Below are 14559 nucleotides of genomic sequence, written 5' to 3'. Positions count from 1 at the left end.
CAAACAGCACAGATGTACTCATTTAACTTGGAAACGCACAGCATGTACTTTCCCCAAGGAGTTCAGTGAACTGTGCAGGACCTAACATGTAAGGTAATGTGCCCTATCAAACTCTTTACCTAGAGAGCAGAAAGGTTTATTTCCAAACATGACGCATTTAGGACCGTCTGTCTTGAGAGAATCACAGCGCCTGCTGTGGCTGCAGAGACCAGTAACTTGTAACTGGTCTTGCACTGGTTTGCTGCATTTGCAGCACTGAAGTGACCTCTCCAGGGCAAAAACCTAGGCAGTGTGTATGGAGGTCTTGGGCTGGCTAGACAAGATCCCCCTCTCAGCCTTACTGAAAGTAGAGTAATACCAGCTTGGCTGCTGAAGTTGCTAGAAGGTTGCCATCCAACCGTCTTATGGACCCCACTCTGGATTTGTGTAGGGCTTACTCCTCAGTTACTCCTCAGCCTTTTCTTCTCCCAAAGATGTCCTGCACTCCATTAAAAAAAATATAACTTTGCACTGAATTTCTGGCCCAATAAAAGCTGGAGTTTGCAACCTTTTGTGGTGATCACACAGGGTCCCTGGACGTTTAATAGTCAATTGATCCCTGTGCCACCACTGTGCTCGCTTCCCCGCTGCCACCAACCAGTTACTCTCGAGTAAAACACTGAGTCCAGTCACTTGTTAAAAGTGAACCAAAAAACAAGTTTATTTTACAAACGTTAACAAGTTTATGGTTTCTCCGATAATATTCCTGTCAGTATCTTAACTTTAGTTTCTTTACTGGCCTATACCTTCCTAATACCTTCTGATTATCTCAACTGTTTGACTGACTCCTCTTAACAAATTCTCTCACTCTCTTACATCAGACTAGCCCAACCTAAAGACTTATCCTGTTTCTTCTAACTCCAGACTGTCTTCTCAACCACCCTAACTCTAACTCCTCCAAAAGCCCTCTATGCTTAAACCTTATACACTGTTAACTCTGCCCCCTGGGGTTCCCATTGGTTAGTCATTTTACAATAAGTTAACCCTTTCCTTATGAACCTAGTATGATGCCACACACCTTGGCAGGCAAACGCCACACCTTTACACTGATAACATTTGCAGAATGTCTCTTATGTGTATTTTTGCCTCTGGCCCAATGGTCAAGCACAATGGGGATTGTGGTACAATGAGATGTATAGGTCACTATGTTGGCAATCCCTGCAGTTAGGAATGGGAACTACTGGTTGTGCCAAAGGCTTCATTGGAAGAGGTGGCGTTTGGGGTTGGTTCTTCATGTGTTTGTGCTGTTTCCCATATACCATATTCTCATAAGCCATTTATTGTACTCCTTTTGCTTCTTGTAGGGGCGGCATTGGAACACAGCCCCACAGTTCAGCCTGGGGACGAGTTGTTACAGGTGCACACAACTCTGATGCAAGGACTCACTCGTTTCGAAGCCTGGAACATCATCAAGACGTTGCCTGATGGACCGATTAATGCTGTCATCAAGAGAAAAAACTCCATCAGCAAAACTACGGCATCTCTCCATGGAGAGGAATGACAGCGATTTTAAAAAAGGAAAGAACAGAGCCTGAACTGCTGCCCATGTTAAACAATGACCAAAAAAGCTTTCATTTATCACTCAAAAGCCACAGAAGACCCAGGTGTCCAGCACCAGATGTTCGTTGCGAGCGAAGAGAAAGTTGGCCAGGACTGAGAAGAGGTGTATGTCAAAAGCTTGGTTGGTCGTGGTCCCAGTATTAATAAAGCAGCTGCCGTGAGGGGTACACTAATTAAAAGGAGGCTTTGTTAACGAGCAACTCAAGAGCCAAAACCTGTAAATCAGCTTGGGGGTGAAACAGACGCTGATGAATTAACATGTCTTGATTGCATAATGAGTGGATAAAGCACATTGCTCATGCACCCACATCTGGCAGGGAAGAGTGGCGCATGGAAGTGGTTCTGGACATATGGATCCCTTTGATGGATGGGAACCACATGTGTAGTCTAGGTGGCACGTTTTGTCATGAGCCACCCTCTATTGCTGCAAGATGTAGAAAGTGGACTCATGGTGCAACACTGACGGGAACACATGGCCTCATCACTTAAGCGCCGTGCATGGATTGTGGGCGTATCCGGCTCAGGGACACTTGATTTAGCAACATCTTTCAACTCTGTTCTATGTTGCCCAAATAAATCATCACTGTTGTAATCACTGTAAGTTTACTTGTAATTACCACCCACCCCTCTTTAATGAACTTGCCTGATCACTCTAAGTACCATGGCTTTCCAGCCGCAACACAAACACATCAGTGACAGTTCAAAAGCACCATCTATTATGACTACGATTATGATTAATTTACAAGGTACTAACCATCTTATCGGGACGCGGGTGGCACTGTGGGTTAAACCACAGAGCCTAGGACTTGCCGATCAGAAGGTCGGCGGTTCGAATCCCCGCGGCGGGGTGAGCTTCCATTGCTCGGTCCCTGCTCCTGCCAAACTAGCAGTTTGAAAGCACATCAAAGTGCAAGTAGATAAATAGGTACCACTCCAGTGGGAAGGTAAACGGCGCTTCCATGCGCTGCTCTGGTTCGCCAGAAGTGGCTTAGTCATGCTGGCCACATGACCCGGAAGCTGTACACCAGCTCCCTCGGCCAATAAAGCGAGATGAGCGCCGCAACCCCAGAGTCAGCCACAACTGGACCTAATGGTCAGGGGTCCCTTTACCTTTAACCATCTTATGGTCCATAAAAAACAAAAAGGGTAGAAGAGTTTTATTGCCTGAGCTATGCGAAGAACCAAATCGCACATGGTGGGGCTGTGAAATGGTGCAGGTAGGAGGTCACTTGCTTAAATGCTTCTCTTTCTCTCCCCCTCTCTCAAACAAATATCCCTGCACACAGAAGACTAGCATGTTAGAGAGAAGGCTAAGCCAGAACTTTTCTCCCTGATACATTGGCTTTCTATCAGCAGAGGTGGGTTTTTGTGTGATCCTCTCACCACCACCACAGACACTGTTATCTGAATGCTGTTTGGTAAATGGGAACAAGAGCAAATCCACACCAAGGAGAATTTGTGCTAAGATTACAGTGGCATGGCTAAGGATGTCCACGAACTGTAAGGCCTTGTAGACCTAACGCCAGATCCAAGTGTGTGTGTGTGTGTTTATTGACTTAGAGCATTTGTACAGAGGTTCCCAGAGTTGCTCACACATAGCCATGAAAAACAAGGCAGTTCCTGCCTGAAGGCTTACAATCTAAAAAACCCCAACAACGCAAAAAACGAGGAAGGGAAGAAGGTCTTCTTCATTCAGCTCCATGGGGTGGAGCTGCCTTCATTGGTCAAGCAAACGAGAGCAGGGATATTTTCCCACAGTTCCATGTGTGCATTGCAGCACGCACGGGATTCTGCTTCAGGCTGCTAGGCTACCCAGATCTTATCGACCTGGATTGCAGCTGGCTTTATAGGCAGGTGATCACAAGATACGTGCTTCTCACCCTAGGGCAGAAGTGTGCAGATAGTTTCCTTTCAAGAGCCACCCCCGCCCACAGTTTTTCCTGCTAGTATGTTTTGCTTGTCATGCAAGCAGCACCTTGATGCTTGGATTGGAAACGCATCATTAGAATGAACGACATTGAGTCTATACAGTGGTACCTCAGGTTAAGAACTTAATTCGTTCTGGAGGTCCGTTCTGAACCTGAAACTGTTCTTAACCTGAGGTACCACTTTAGCTAATGGGGCCTCCCGCTGCCACCACACCGCCGGAGCACAATTTCTGTTCTCATCCTGAAGCAAAGTTCTTAACCCGAGGTACTATTTTTAGGTTAGCAGAGTATGTAACCTGAAGCATCTGTAACCTGAAGCGTCTGTAACCCGAGGTACCACTGTATAGACATCTGGACAAGCAAAGACATCACTGCAGAGGTGGTAGCAGCTCCAGAACACACACACAAAAAAAATGTTCAGGGATTTCAGAGGTGTTTTAAAGTGGGATGGGATTCATGACAGCCCAGGATTTTAAAAAAACTGGAATCAAAAGGGTGTCCCTCGCTGTACTGGAAAACCACAGTTCATAATTATTATGGAATGGCAAAAGAACTAGGACAGGGGTAGCCAATGTGGTCTCCTCCCCACCCCAAATGCTGTTGGGACTCTCAATACCCACCAGCCCAGGGTTATACCAAAGTACTGTAAGGCAAGCCCAGTTGATGTCAAGGCATCTGTTAAAAATCTTCCCCAACTAAAAACCAAGGGGATTTGCAATTGCTTAACTTTGTTTCAATCGTGCCCCAAAGCTGCCACAGTTTTGAATCCCACATCCCCACATTACTTGCAGAGGGCAATCGCAGAATTCTGTGCGCACACATGTGCAATTGGAGTTTGTTTGTTTTTAATTGCTTAAGCCGCTAGTTTCAACACTGCTTTGGTCAGATTGCTGTAAAAACCGGTCATGCTGCTTGGGAAGAAGGACTCCACAACTGTTTGAGGAAGGTTGCCGCCTAGGTCTGTCTGAAAGAAAGTGAGGAGTTGCGTCTTACATGGCTCTCTGTAGGGAGAGAAACAAACCAAAAAGCCCCAAATAAGTCAGCAGAAATCACCAGTTTTAGCCAAAGATGCAGGAGAGCCCATTCCTGTAGTCCCACCCATGTGGCCCAAGGTTCCCGATATTTGAAGCACTATGGTACCACTTCATGAAGTCATGGTTTCCCCAAAGAATTCTGGGAGCTGTAGTTCGTTAAGGGTGCTCAGAGTTGTTAGGAGGCCCCTATTCCTCTCACATAGTTGTAATTCCCTGAGTTCCCTGTGAAGAGAGATTGGTTGTTAAATCACTCTGTAAAATGTAGCTCTGTGGGAGGAACAGAAGTCTCCTGACAACTCTCAGCACCCTTTGAAAACTACAGCTCCCAGAATGCTTTGGGGGGGGAACCATGCCTGTTTAAATTGGTACCACAGTGCTTTTGTATGATGTTAATGTGGCCATTATCAGAATAGCAGGACATGTGGCAATGTCTCCCATGTTGCATTATAAATTTAATTATGGTACCATTTTAATTATGATACCATTTTAACTGGAATGGCTTCCCTCAGAGAATCCTGGGGATTGTGGCCTGTTGAGGGTACAGAGAATTGCTTGTAATTCCCAGAATTCCTTAGGAAGAGAGATTGATTGCTAAACCACTCTGGGAATGTGTGTGCTGTTTTAGCCCCATACAGCGACAGTGCTCAAAGCCTGCATATATTGGAAATAAGAGGGCATTATGATACTCTGGCTTCAAAGGCCCCAACCTCCCAGAAGCCTTTGCAGAAATGAACCAGGAAGAAGCTACTCACAGAGCAATCAGCCATTTTACTCACAGCAAGCTGACTGCATTTCTCAGCAAATTCAGTCTCCTTGTATCAAATCGGCTTTTAGAGGCTTTAGCATCTAGTGGGATGGTGGGCAAACCTTTGCCTAAACTTTGCAACAACTCCTCCCACTCAACGAAAGCAAGAACCCAACAACATGCACCATATAGATATATACAGTGGTACCTTGGTTCTCAAACAACTTGGAACCCAAACATTGCAAACCCGGAAGTGTTCCGGTTTGTGAACTTTTTTTGGAAGCCGAACGTGCTCCGTTTTGAGTGTCATGCTTCCAGTTTGAGTGCCACACTTCTGTTTTGACTGTTATACTGAGGTCTGTCTGTTTTTGCTATTTATTTTGCGTTTTTGTGGCTTTATTGTTTTGTTTTTGTGACTGTGTGGAACCCAGTTCAGCTACTGATTGATTGATTGTGTGACTGAAGTACATTGTTTATTGCTTTCATTTTGTAGATCAATGGTTTCGTTAGATAGTAAAATTCATGTTAAATTGCCCTTTTAGGGGTTGTTTTTAAAAGTCTGGAACGGATTAATCCATTTTGCATTACTTTCTATGGGAAAGCGTGCCTTGGTTTTGGAATGCTTTGGTTTTGGAACAGACTTCCCAAACGGATTAAGTTTGAGAACCAAGGTACATGCTTGTGATACTACAACATTTCCACCCATCTTACCCTGGGGCCGGGATGCAGAAACAGCCGCAGGGATAATTAAGGCCTCTCACGTAACTTGGTTGAAGTTGGCAGAGCGGGTGCTCCACATTGGTTGCTGCAAGGAAGAGATATGAAAATAATGCACAAGATAAAGTCCATTTAGTGCTTTGGGGGAAAGAGAGCCTTTTCAATTTAAAAATAATAGTAGAAATACAGTTGTACCTTGGAACCCAACACCCTGGAACTCGGATGTTTTGGCTCCCGAACGCCGCAAACCCGGAAGCGATTGTTCCAGTTTGCAAACATTCTTTCGGAACCCGAACGTCTGATGGGGCGTCTGTGGCTTCTGATTGGCTGCAGGAGCTCTGATTGGCTGCAGAAGCCACGATTTGGTTTTCAAACATTTTGGAAGTAGAACGGACTTCCAAAACGGATTCCGTTTGACTTCCAAGGTACAACTGTAATAAAACAGCAAGAGGAGTGTGTCAGGGAACTGCCATCAGTGCCGGAGGGAGAGAGCAAAAACCAGAGGGATTATAGAGAGCCTACAGGGATCAGGTGAAGCAGCTCCTCTTCTGGGGAAGAGAATAAACGCAGCTCCAGTGGAGAGGGGGTGCAGGAGTCGGATGTGGCGAGGTGGTCCCACGACTCCTTGCCTGGGACAAGCGGGGAAGGAAGGGGTCCTCCGCTGCCCACGCCCTCTCTGCGCAGAAGGCTTTCGCACAGAGAGGGAAGGCGGAGACTGGGCGACAAGGAGCTTCTTTGCTGGAAGAAGTTTAAGAAATGCCCACTCACGGATTCTGCCAGCGATTGAGGTGGCCACGGGTGAGTGGCTCTCCAGACAGATAAAGTTTACATTAGCAGCCAGCCAGGGAGAAGTTTGCCCTGCTTGTGCACGAGCAACTCCTTGTAAACCTAACAGAGTGGAACACTTTTAAGGTCAGGGTGAGGTGCAACATTATAATGCAATATCTCGCTCAGAATGAGGCAGCTTCTTAGAATCATAGAATCATAGAGTTGGAAGAGACCACAAAGGCCATTGAGTCCAAACCCCCTGCCAAGCAGGAAACACAATCAGAGCACTCCTGACATACGGTTCTCAAGCCTCTGCTTAAAGACCTCCAAAGAAGGAGACTCCACCACACGCCTTGGCAGCAAATTCCACTGTCGAACAGCTCTTACTGTCAGGAAGTTCTTCCTAAAGTTTAGGTGGAATCTTCTTTCTTGTAGTTTGGATCCATTGCTCCGTGTCCGCTTCTCTGGAGCAGCAGAAAACATCCTTTCTCCCTCCTCTATGTGACATCCTTTTATATATTTGAACATGGCTATCATATCACCCCTCAACCTCCTCTTCTCCAGGCTAAACATTCCCAGCTCCCTTAGCCGTTCCTCATAAGGCATCGTTTCCAGGCCTTTGACCATTTTGGTTGCCCTCCTCTGGACACGTTCCAGTTTGTCAGTGTCCTTATGTTTCTTTATCCATGAGGACTAGAGTCTTACTTTATTTTTAGGGGAAAGTCCACTCATTGGTAGAGCATCTGCTTGGCATGCATCCCAAGCACCATAATTTCCCACTGTCAGTGTAGAAAAGTACACACCCTAGAATGGACCAATGGTCTCATTTGATGCAAGGTAGCTTTCTAGGTGGCAAGAAGCACAAAGTTTGCAGCAGGGGGTAGGCCAGTGTGTGTGTGTGTGCGCGCGCGCACGCATGTGCATCATATTGATTTGAAATAGCCAGTTAATTGCTTAGTTGCCAGCTTCTAGGATTTTTTTGGTTTTTTACTGGTGGGGATCAAAACTGAAATTTTCAGGTTGTTGCATTCTGTGCTACGTATGAGACTGTTGGGTCTCTCACCTGTGCTGTTACTGAATGGCTACTAGCTTTCAGAGCATCAGTTCACATATGTGAGACCATTGCTTGATGGCAGCAACATCTAAGAAGTGGTGTGTGTATGTGTCATAGCTGTCAACTTACAGATTTAAAAATAAGGGACCAGCAGCCTCGAAAATAAGGGATCAGCAGCCAAAATAAGGGATTTTCTGGGCACAGGTATGTTTAACTTCTGAGCCCCTCTGAGCCATAGGCCGAAAGCCCAGCCACCAGCCAAACGAAGCCTCAAGCGGTGGGTCCCACAGCGCAGCAACCCGGCAAAGGGGATGCAGCAAGGAAAACCACCGTCACCTCTCCGCTGGGAAGCGCTGAGCAAAGGCGAGTCCCCAGGCAACGCAGCCAATTTGATCGGCACAAGGCATGCAAGCTCCACCCCCCAGTCATTCTTAGACTCCTTATTGGGTGAGCAACGCAGCCAAGGAACACAGTTGGAGCCTCCCTCCTCCCTGGCCGGCAGGGAGGGAGGGAGAGGAGCTGCTTCCTTTGAAACCCAGGAAATTTAAGGGACATCATCAATAAGGGATAGCAGCGGGACACGGCGCTGGGATAAGGGAGTTTCCCGTCAAATAAGGGACGGTTGACAGCTATGGGGAGTGTGTGTGTGTGTGTGTGTGTGATGGCGCATGACAGGTCAAGCACCACAGAAAGAGAATTTCCTGGTTGCCTCAGGTTGCTGCCAGTCCATACCCACAACCACTGGTATTGAGTACTCATACTAACATGGGCACCAGCCTCTGGGGGCCAATATATTTAGGCTTTGGCCATCTTACCATTAGATGTGATGGTTCCATCCTCATCCCGCTTAATCAGGACGACGTCTATGAACTCCCTCGGAGAGATGATCTTCATAAAAGCCGACGGTGTGATAGTTCTGACTATGGAAACATCCTACAAAGCACATACCAGGGTTATGATGTAATATTGGGGCGTATTTGTTGATCTACTGCAGGTACCCCATCCCGGCCTTCATCTGCACCATACATTTAAAGAAGTATCATACTCCTTTAAACAGTTATAGCTTCCCCCAGAGAATCCTGGGAGTTGTAGTTTGTTAAGGGCACCAAGAGTTGTTAGGAGACTCTGATTCCCCTACGGAAGCTGCGGTTCCCAGAGTTCCCTGGGAAGAGGGACTTATCGTTAAACCACTATAGGAAATGTAGCTCAGTGAAGGGAATAAGGTTCTCTAACACCTTTCAGCACCCTTAACAAGCTACATTTCCCATGATTTGGGGGACTGTTTAAAAGTGAAATGAGACTACTTTAAATGTTAAGCGCAGATGGATCCAAAATGTAGCAGCTGCACTTTACCAGTTGCCACATTCCAACTGTGTTATACTTACTTCGCTAATCTCTTCAACGACTTCAATCTCCTTCACGTTTGGATCCCATTTTTCTCGAAGTCCACCCGTCTCTGGTTTCAAACATTTAAAGACATCCTCCGGTTTTGCAGGCATAATCCCTTCCGCTTTGTATCTTTCAGGGGAAGGAAGAACAAAAGGGACATAGAGACATAAACAAATAATTAAAAAATTGACCTCATTTTATTTCGGTCTCCGTAGGCAGACCTCTGGTGCTAGAGATGATGGGATCCCATTCCAGACTAAAGATTTTTCAATTTCCCATCCACATAATAAACTCAAATCAAATGCCATGTGAACTGGAAATGCATTATTCATGCCAATGACTTTGCTTTGGTCTTGTACTTAACAATCCACCTGCTCCTACAGGTGACTACAAATTTCATACAGGTATGGGCTGGTGGAGGAAAGAGGGATTGCTCCATCCCTCTTTCCTCCAGCTCGCTCGGTCTCCGTGCTAGTTGAGGAGAAAGGGGCGTCTCCCCACAACCAGGATGCACACATAGTGGGTTGATGTAGGGTGGGGAGTGACAGGTCACCCTGTTCTTCTTCCCATAGTCCACTTGGTAGAAGGCATTTTTAAAAATTAGTCTGCCAGTTGGTTGGAGGCTGTGTGGGGAGGTTGGGGAGAAAATCTGCTCCCAACAGAATATTAAAAACACGATAAAAGATCAAACATTAAAAACTTCCCTATACAGGGCTGCCTTCAGATGTCTTGTAAGAGTCAGATTTCCTGGATGGGAGGGCGTTCCACAGGGCGGGTGCCACTACCAAAAAGGCCCTCTGCCTGGTTCCCTGCAACCTCACTTCTTGCAGTGAGGGAACAGCCAGAAGGCCCTCAGTGCTGGACCTCAGTGTCTGGGCAGAACAACGGAGGTGGAGACGCTCCTTCAGGTTTACTGAGCCAAGGCCATTTAGGGCTTTAAAGGTCAGCACCAACACTTTGAATTGTGCTCGGAATGTAACTCAGATGTATAAAAACTGAATGGAAACTGCCCGTTCAATCCTATACTCGAGTTATTTGGAAATAGGCCCCAGTGGAACTTATTTCTGAACAGACATATATTTTTATTTATTTATTATTTATTAAATATAGATACTGCCCTTCATCAAAAGATCTCAGGATGGTTCATAGAATATATAGGATTGTACTGCAGATGTGACCAAAGTGGTGGGATTTACCTTATTCCCCAAGTAATTTACCTCCTAAATAAATATGCTCATTTTGGGTGTATGTGTGTACAACTTTACTTACATGTTTCCATGAAACTCAGTTGATGGTCTCCAAGATATTGAAACTTCATTCTAGAAAAATTAAATTAAATCAGTCAAAATCCACTCCTACACTATAACTGTGTCAATTGAGATTATTTAAAAAAAAACTTTTTTTAAAAAAAACCTCAGCAATTATATAGCACTTTAGAAGTATTTCAAGCTCTCTCAGTATTATCTCAGTATTTTCCACAGGGTCCTGTAAGATAGTTAGAATGAATATCCTCTTATATTGCAGGTAGGGAAACATGCTTGAGACAGAGTGTATGGCTTAAACCAGTGAGCTGAATTAATTAGAACGCTGGATTAAATTCAGGGAAATGCAGGTCTGAAATTCACTGGGTTATCTTGTGACAGTCACCAACTCTCTGTCTTACATCTTACAGGTTTGTTGAGAAGACAAATGATTAGGATACGATCCAAGTTGCCTTCTTCTCCTTGACGGCAATGTAGGATTCAAATGCACCAGTAAATGCACCACTCATATTTGGAAGTCTTGTTTATTTGTTTCAGGGGAATAATGCCAAGGACCAGCATTTAAATAGGGTAAGGTAAAGGTAAAGGTAAAGGGACCCCTGACCATTAGGTCCAGTCATGACCGACTCTGGGGTTGTGGGGCTCATCTCACTTTATTGGCCAAGGGAGCCGGCGTACAGCTTCCGGGTCATGTGGCCAGCATGACGAAGCCACTTCTGGCAAACCAGAGCAGCGCACAGAAATGGCGTTTACCTTCCCGCCAGAGCGGTACCTATTTATCTACTTGCTCTTTGACGTGCTTTCGAACTGATAGGTTGGCAGGAGCAGGGACCAAGCAACGGGAGCTCACCCCATCGCGGGGATTCGAACAGCTGACCTTCTGATTGGCAAGTCCTAGGCTCTGTGGTTTAACCCACAGAGCTACCCACGTCCCTATTCAAATAGGGTACCTTTCGGAAAAAAGAGGTCTGCAGCACTTCAAAGGCTAACACATTTAGTGTGGCATCAATGTTCATAGACTAGACCAGCCTGTCTATAAACATACGAAACTGCCTTATTCAAAGTCAGACCATTGGGTCCATCTTTCTCAATATTGTCTACACTGACTGGCAATACTGCAAATGGAACCTGGGGCTTTCTACAGCGGATGTTCTACAGAGCATCATCAGGAACAGAGCCGGCTTCTCCCAATATCTATGGGTGCAGTGAAGCTGTTCATTTCTGCCTGTGTATGCACCAGGGGGCAGGGACAAGACAGGGGTGCCTTTACACCATGCCAAGGTGTTCACACAAGAGACAAATGAGGAACGCCTTAAAGAGCCCGATCAGGAAGAAGCTAGTTTGAGAAATACACACCAACAGTGATATCTTAAAACAAAACACAGGATACATGTGCATTTTGGTTTCCCCTGCAAATTTTTGTTATTCATTTTATAACACAAATAAAAAACAAAGACAGAAAAGACAAACAATACGAACAAATTCTTGTCATATCCTTATTTTTCTAAACATTGTTAAGTTGGCTTCCCCAAGTCCCACCTATCTGATTTTCATTTTACTTCATCTTTAGCTGTTTACCGTACATATATCATAATTTCTAACCATCTTTATCATACTTAAAATAACTTCACATTTTATCGCTTACAAATAATACTATTTTAAAATACCCTATCTTCTACGTCTAACCCTACAGCCTATATCCACTTCCAAAGCTATTCTAAAGTTTAAACATTAACATATTTTTTCAAATATTCCTTAAACTTCTTCCAGTCTTCTTCCACCGTCTCTTGTGGATTTTGGAGAACGTTTGTATATAATTTTTATTGAATTGTCTGTTTTACAATTTAAAGTACAGTGGTACCTTGGGTTAAGAACTTAATTCGCTCCGGAGGTCTGTTTGTAACCTGAAACTGTTCTTAACCTGAAGCACCACTTTAGCTAATGGGGCCTCCCGCTGCCGCTGCGCCGCCGGAGCACGATTTCTGTTCTTATCCTGAAGCAAAGTTCTTAACCCGAGGTACTATTTCTGGGTCAGCGGAGTCTAACCTGAAGCGTCTGTAACCTGAAGCGTCTGTAACCAGAGGTACCACTGCACTACTGAAAACAAGTTTGGCGGCTGCAGCTTCCTTGGAACCACATTGTCTCCTCCCAGCTGGCAACATCACACTGTAGCATGTCCTCAGATGCACCAATGAGACCTGCTGATGCCTCCCCCTTCCCCCCCTCCTCCAGGCTAAACAATGAGTGTCACATTGCTTGCTTGTTCGCGGCAGGAACAGACACCAAAGAGCATTCAAGGGGAGAGGGAACTGAATGAATTCCCTCCAACATTTCAGAGATGCAGGGGTCAAGGCGTGCGGGGGGGGGAATTACAAGCCCCTCTTCACTTGGAAGAGGTTCATGCCCTCTCTCGCCCCTTCCAAATAACGCATTGTCCCCCATTTTCTCTCCAAGGTTTCCTTTTCAGATCATTCACGAACCTGCTCAACCCTATCTGAAAGCCACCGCTGCCTCTTGTGGCAGCGAGTTCCACAGATTTAACTGTGCTCTGGGTGAATTGCTCTCTCTTTATCTTCTAGCATTCAGCTCTGTCTTATGTCCAATACAGTGCTACCTCGGGTTACAGACACTTCAGGTTACAGATGCTTCAGGTTACAGACTCCGCTCGCCCAGAAATAGTACCTCGGGTTAAGAACTTTGCTTCAGGATGAGAACAGAAATCGTGCTCCGGCGGCGCGGTGGCAGCGGGAGGCCCCATTAGCTAAAGTGGTGCTTCAGGTTAAGAACAGTTTCAGGTTAAGAACGGACCTCCGGAACAAATTAAGTTCTTAACCCGAGGTACCACTGTACTTCCAGCCTTAGGAGAGAGGAGACTTTTCCCTCTCCACTTTCTCCAATGCCAGACACGATTTTATATATTGAGTTACTACTGTTCCTCCTTTCCAATAAATAACCCGTGCGCCCACCCCACGCTGTAAGGTCCCGGGGGACTCAAGCCAGAACAGATGCCTTCTCAACACACATTCAGCAGCTACAGCAAAGCGTCTCTTGGCCTCGGAAAGAACCTTTTGTCACCAATTACTTCTGCTGTTGCCAAAACAGACTAACAGGGATGGATAGAGGGACCCTTAGAAGAAGCAGCTTGCTGGCATTTCGCGTCCCTGCGCTGCTGCGCATTAAATGCACGCACGGGGGAAGCCACCAACCACATCCCGGGCCAGCTTCTTTTTCCACCTGCCGGCCGGACCGGCAGCGGCTCTCCCAGGACTCAGGACGAACAAGCTAGGCGCATCTCCCCGTCCATAAGCGGTACGATCATATTATTGTAGAGTGGAAGGGACCCCGAGAGTCATCTAGTCTAACCCCCCCTTCCCCTGCGCGCGCAATGCAGGAATATCAACTAAGGCATCCATGACAGATGGCCATCCAACCTCTGCTTCAAAAGGAGAATCACCAGGATTTTACCCCCTCTCAGCCAGGCTGCAGCGGTGAGAAGGGGGGCAACCTCTCCAAGCGCGCCGCGCGGTCCTCACCGTGCGCTTGCAGCTGCGCCATCCGCTGCAGTCTTTGCGATAGCTCTGCATGCGCTCCGCAGCCCAGCTGGCGGCCTCCCGGTAGTCCATGTCGCCGAGCAGGAGGGCAAAATGGCTCTGGCGCTGCCGGCTGCTGGCCCAGAAGCTCGGAAGCGGGGGAACAGAGCTGCCCAGGCCGGCCCAGAAAAGGGGCCGAGCCTCCGCGTGGAAGCGCCCCCGCCTGGAGGCAGCATCGCGGCGCCGGGGCCGCTCTCCTCGGCTTGTCCCAGGGAGCGCCGCTTGCGCACGTGGGCGGATCAATGGCCCGGAGCGGAGCGACGGTTCCCGTGTAAACGGAGGAGGAGGGAAGAGGTTTGTTGCGTCCCATCGCTTGCTGAATCGGGTGGGAGAGGCAGGGTGGCTGGCTGCCAGTCTCCCGCTGCCCCCTCCCCGCGCCGCGCTTTTAAAGGAGAAGGCGGCGCATGCCTTTCATCCATCCATGAGGAAATTAAAGCAGCACGCAACCTTAGCTCCCCTCCGTCAATGGGTTG

At 46.8% G+C, this 14559-nt stretch overlaps 2 protein-coding genes across 11 annotated transcripts in view; one reads left to right on the top strand and one right to left on the bottom strand.

The window, feature by feature from the left end:
* Positions 1-2859, top strand: part of IL16 (interleukin 16) — a 68204-nt gene extending 65345 nt beyond the window's left edge. For all 10 annotated transcript variants that reach the window (XM_083586215.1, XM_083586221.1, XM_083586219.1 and 7 more), the window contains one exon: positions 1344-2859. In XM_083586215.1, coding sequence (XP_083442341.1) covers positions 1344-1540 — 197 coding nt within the window. In that variant the 3' untranslated portion in view covers positions 1541-2859. The remainder of the gene's footprint in view (positions 1-1343) is intronic.
* A 1496-nt stretch (positions 2860-4355) lies between these two features.
* STARD5 (StAR related lipid transfer domain containing 5) lies at positions 4356-14322 on the bottom strand. Its single transcript, XM_083587068.1, has 6 exons — positions 14030-14322; positions 10504-10553; positions 9231-9363; positions 8661-8778; positions 6018-6111; positions 4356-4528 (listed from the first exon to the last, which is right to left on the bottom strand). The coding sequence occupies exons 1-6, from the start codon at positions 14117-14119 to the stop codon at positions 4381-4383; spliced, it is 633 nt and encodes a 210-aa protein (XP_083443194.1). The 5' UTR covers positions 14120-14322; the 3' UTR covers positions 4356-4380.
* Positions 14323-14559: the final 237 nt, after the last annotated feature.

This window comes from Podarcis filfolensis (assembly GCF_964270895.1).
Source record: "Podarcis filfolensis genome assembly, chromosome: 14".
NCBI lineage: Eukaryota > Metazoa > Chordata > Lepidosauria > Squamata > Lacertidae > Podarcis > Podarcis filfolensis.
This window is presented reverse-complemented; position numbering and strand designations above follow the sequence as displayed.